We start from the raw sequence: 4,726 nt of genomic DNA on the forward strand, positions 1-4,726 counted from the left end.
AAGAAACAGAAGAAAAGGACACTTGTCAGATATAGTTTCCTTCTACACTTATATAATGATACTGCTCTAGCAAACAAAGGGGAGACTTCCTCTTCTTCCCGAAGGGGGCTCTTCTTCTTCTTCTTCTCCGTTGGCTGGTTCGACTTTCTAAACTCTTTTTTTCTTCTTCAGCAATTTTATTTTTTCCCTTCCATGAAATACTAACTTGAACATCGAAATAACTTGTCGGGATTCTCCAGAACCAGTCTCATCTCCTGTTGAAGTGCATTTCATGGTCCTCATCATCCTCTCCGTCGAGACCTGCCAGGAAATTACACATGTTGGATCTCGCTGATGGGTGGTTTGACCATCCACACCACTTCCAGTTAGAACAAAGAGTATTTTTAAGATAAAATATCATAATTTTTTAAAAAATAAAGAGTATTCTTTTTATTTTCATATTTACCTATTTAAATTCGAATCAACTAATTTGGCAGATTAATCACAAGAACAAAAAAGGGAAAAAAGAGTGAGAAACAGATGGCCATCAGAGGCGATACAAGAACACATTTTGCCAAGAATTTGATGCGCAAGAATCCTTAACCAGACACAGATTTAGCCAAATTTTTAACAGCTAACAATTTATTCATCAGTGGGCGTCATTGTTCTCTTCAAACCAGAGACAAAAACAGTATCATGAAGTTGCAGATCTTCAGAAAGCCGCTTGAGCAGAAAATGCTTGCTTGATATTAATTCCTGCACAAACTTTGTGTTGAAGTAACGATCTCAACTGTTTCACCATTGCGACCATCTGAACGATACAGGGCTTCTCACTTGGTGCTCCTTGTTCGTCCAAGTGATCCATCCGAATGCCGCTTCTTGTGCCTCTCCAGTCTTCGTCGATGATGCGAATGAAACCTTGTACCTCAGTTTCTGCCCGATTCGGCTGAAGGCGAGTTTCGTCGGCTTCACGCTCATCTTCACCGTCGGAGGTCCGCTGGCATTCACAACGTATACAGAGCTTGGGACGCCGACGTTCGTGAGCTCCCTATTGAACTTCACGATTCGGCGGGACCTTCTGCCGAACACGACGGAGAACGAGGGGTAATTGAGGTTGCCGGGGTTCGAAAGGCGCCGGGAGCAGTTGGTGTTGGGGCTCTGCGAGATGGCCTGGATGTGGCCGGCGGGGTAATCCAAGGAGCACAGGAAGGCGACGTAGTCGTCGGTTTTGATGTCATAGATGAGGCCGGGGGAGAGAGCCTTCTGAGGGTCGACATGGCCGGAGCCGTAGGACCATGGAGTGGCGGCGGAACCTCCGGCAGCGTCGACGAGGGGAGCTCCGGTGTTGTCCTCGGTGTAGGCCGTGGTCATGAGGGCCGACTTGATGGCGCTGGGACTCCAGTCGGGGTGGGCAGCCTTCAGCAATGCAGCAACCCCGCTGATGTGGGGGCATGACATTGATGTTCCTGCAAGAAATGGAAGAACTTCGATTCCATTGATCAATGGAAAAGAAAAAAGATTGGAAATTGAGCAGCAGCAGCAGCAGTTTCAGCTCACCGGACATGATGTTGAAGGGCGACCTCCGGTTGTCCTTGGCCAGTCCAGTCGGGCCAGTAGACCCCGTCCAACCTGCCAGGATGTTGACCCCGGGGCCTATCAAATCGGGTTTCAGCAACTCCGGCACCACCATGTTGGGTCCCCTGGAGCTGAAGGCTGCCACCACCGGCGACGGTTGCACGCCGAGGACGGTGCCCCGGAAGCTAAGGGTTACTGTTGGGTTCGAGCTCGACCTTATGTGCTCTCTGATTAGATCGCCGTTCTTGGCCCCCACCGCCACCGTCGGCACCAGGTGGCTGTCCGCCACCAGCTCCTCCCCGCTGGCGGCACCGTTGGCGAGTATCATTCCCGCTCCGCCGGCCTCCTTCACCACCTGCCCCTTCTCCACCCGCGCGTTGATTCCCCTGTCGCAAAAGACCACCTTGCCTCTCACTGCGTCGGGGTCGAGGGTTCCGGGCATGCAGAATTTGCTGGAGTTGCTGCCCGACTGCACGCCCTTGCCGTAGACTACGGCGAGCGTTTGGTTTACCATTCCTTCTTCTTCGCTGCTGAGCGAGAGGCCTGCGAAGCGCTCGCCGTTGCTCAACTGCACGTAGGCCGGGAAGTCGCGGTCGAGGGTGCCGGCGCCGATGGTGGCGACCCAGGGCGCCGTGTTGGTGAGGGAGGATCGGGCGGGCCCGCTGTTCCCGGCGGAGCAAGAGACGAAGATGCCGTGCTGCACCGCGGAGAAGGCCCCCACCGCGACCGGGTCGCGGGAGAAGGGAGCGGAGCTGCCGCCGAGGGAGAGGGAGAGGATGTCGACGCCGTCGGCGATGGCCTGGTCGATCCCCGCGAGGATGTCGGATCCGTAGCACCCGTTGCTCCAGCAGACCTTGTAGGCAGCGATGCGCGCGCCGGGGGCCATGCCGCGGGCGACGCCGGAGGCGTAGCCGAGCAGGCTGGCGTTGGCCACGGGGGCGCCGGCGGCGGTCGACGCCGTGTGGGTCCCGTGCCCGTCGGTGTCCCGGGCGGAGACACGCACCTCCCGGTCCTCGTCCTCGGCGGCGTGGAACCCGCGATTGAAGCTTCGAGCGCCGACGAGCTTGCGGTTGCAGAGTGAAGGGGCGAAGTCGACGCCGGGCTCGCAAGCTCCGCGCCACCGGGACGGGACCGCAGGAAGGCCGGCATCGTCGAAGCTGGGTGACTCCGGCCAAACGCCGGTGTCGAGGACGCCGATGATGACATCGGTGGCGGCGGCGGCGGCGTCGAAGGAGTGCCGGGTGCCGGCCGGCCAGGGAGTGAGGCCGAGAAATTGCGGCGAGCGGGTGGTGTGCAAAGTCAGGCGGGGGTCAGGATGCAGATTAAGCACGGAAGGATGGCGGCGGAGGAGGTCGACATGGTCGGGGTGGAGGAGGGCCGCGAAGCCGTGGACGGCGGCGGCGTAGGCGTAGAGGAGGTGGCGAGCCGGGTCGATGGACAGCGACTGCAGGTGGGCCTGGTACCATTCCTCGTGCGTGGCGTGGACAGCCGGCTTGTGGGCCGCGTTCATGTACACGATGTACGCCCGCTTCGTCCCTGCAGCCAAGCTCGCAGTCGCCGCAACTGAGACGAAGAAGACGAGTAGCAGAGCTCCGCGTGCTTCCGCCATGGCTGCAGGAGCTGAAGCCAACAGAGAGAAAACAGAGCGGACAGTGGCCGGGTGGCGATCCAGATATCAATCGAGCTACGTCGCCATCGGAAAGGGCGCAGAACTCTGCGCTCCGATTGGGCTTCGCCACTGGAGATTGGATTCCAGTTGTAAGGGCACGATTGATCGTATAGAATAAATATTAAAAAGGGCGCACAAATGGGCATCCTTTAATCCTTTTGCCAAAAAAAGAAAAACATTAAAATGAATTTGTCTTAAATACCTTTAATATAATATATTTGTAAGAATTTTTTTTTTCAAACGATGAACACAATTAAAGGATGTTGGGTATCTGGATTGGCCGCCATATGCATTTTTTTCGATTTACCCTGATGGTCGATAGAAAACTTCTGTGGGACCAGACCGGCCACCCCCAGAGATTGAGTCCATGAGACTGACTGGGATTTTATCAGTAGTTCAAAATTTATGTGTCTCTAACTTTAACTGTTACATTAATGTAACAGATTACTAACTTCTGTAAGATTGAATAAGGAAAAAAAACGTTATAACTGAGGTTACGACGGAACATATTTATAAAAGCGGATAAGAGTTCAAATTTTTATAAAGCCGAAACAATATCTTCCTTTATCGTGATCAACTACAGTTTCTCGATTTACCTCCTCATAAATGATCATAGGCCTGACTATGTAAGATTGCTGGGTGGCAGATTCCACCTTTTATAGAAAAATATGATAAAAAAAATATTCATTTGAAATATATTAATTATCATAGAATTCTCTTCATTTATTTTATTTATTAAAATATTATTTTAATAATATTATCATTCTTTAAAAAATTAAAATAAAAAAAATGAGATAATGGTCCAAGCTAATAATTAATTATCTTCATTTAAAATGTAATTAATATTATAAAATCTCATTGAAATATTATTTTAATAATATTATCATTCTCAAATAAATAAAATTAACTTTTGATAATGACATTTTATAAATATTAACAATTAGTTACTATACGTTATAGAAGTTATCTGTTAACTTTTACATGATCAGTCATGATCAAAAAATAGAAAGGCATGTAGTATTCTTAGCTGTATGCAGCCAAAAAAAACCTACATTGCATGGAAAAGTAAAACCCTAAATTAAAGAAGGAAGGAAGGAAATTTTGATGTTGAAGCTCCACGAGAATGATAAACAATATAATACACTTAAAATCAGGTAAGTTACTCGCTTAGTTGTGGCTAAATGTTAAATCCGATTCAGAAATGCATAAACCCTAACCCAGGCCTATATTAAAGGTATTTAGGATAACTCACTTTAAATGGGGGCACTCATACAACACTTTTTGAAAAAAAAGATGCCCATTTAATGTTTTAATAAATGACGGGCAACTTTTGATTTTTGCCTAACTAAAAAAAGTGTTGTCATTGCTCATAAATTTGGTAGCTATTGTTAGAATCAATGGAATCAAAATATTTTTATAATAGTATGATATTATTTACTTTAGGCCTAAGTTTTCATGGCTTTATTCTTTGTCTCTCCCCAAAAGACCTCATTCCAATAGAGA

At 49.0% G+C, this 4,726-nt stretch overlaps 1 protein-coding gene across 1 annotated transcript; it reads right to left on the reverse strand.

Moving 5' to 3' along the window:
- Positions 1–460: 460 nt before the first annotated feature.
- Positions 461–3,269, reverse strand: LOC141845498 (subtilisin-like protease SBT1.8). The gene is made up of 2 exons (XM_074733557.1): positions 1,537–3,269; positions 461–1,445 (listed from the first exon to the last, which is right to left on the reverse strand). The coding sequence occupies exons 1-2, from the start codon at positions 3,161–3,163 to the stop codon at positions 775–777; spliced, it is 2,298 nt and encodes a 765-aa protein (XP_074589658.1). The 5' UTR covers positions 3,164–3,269; the 3' UTR covers positions 461–774.
- Between the last annotated feature and the right edge of the window lie 1,457 nt (positions 3,270–4,726).

The sequence above is a fragment of the Curcuma longa genome, chromosome 1 (genome assembly GCF_044706935.1).
Source record: "Curcuma longa cultivar G26 ecotype Majalengka, Jawa Barat chromosome 1, ITB_CL_G26_1.1, whole genome shotgun sequence".
NCBI classification, from domain to species: Eukaryota; Viridiplantae; Streptophyta; class Magnoliopsida; order Zingiberales; family Zingiberaceae; genus Curcuma; species Curcuma longa.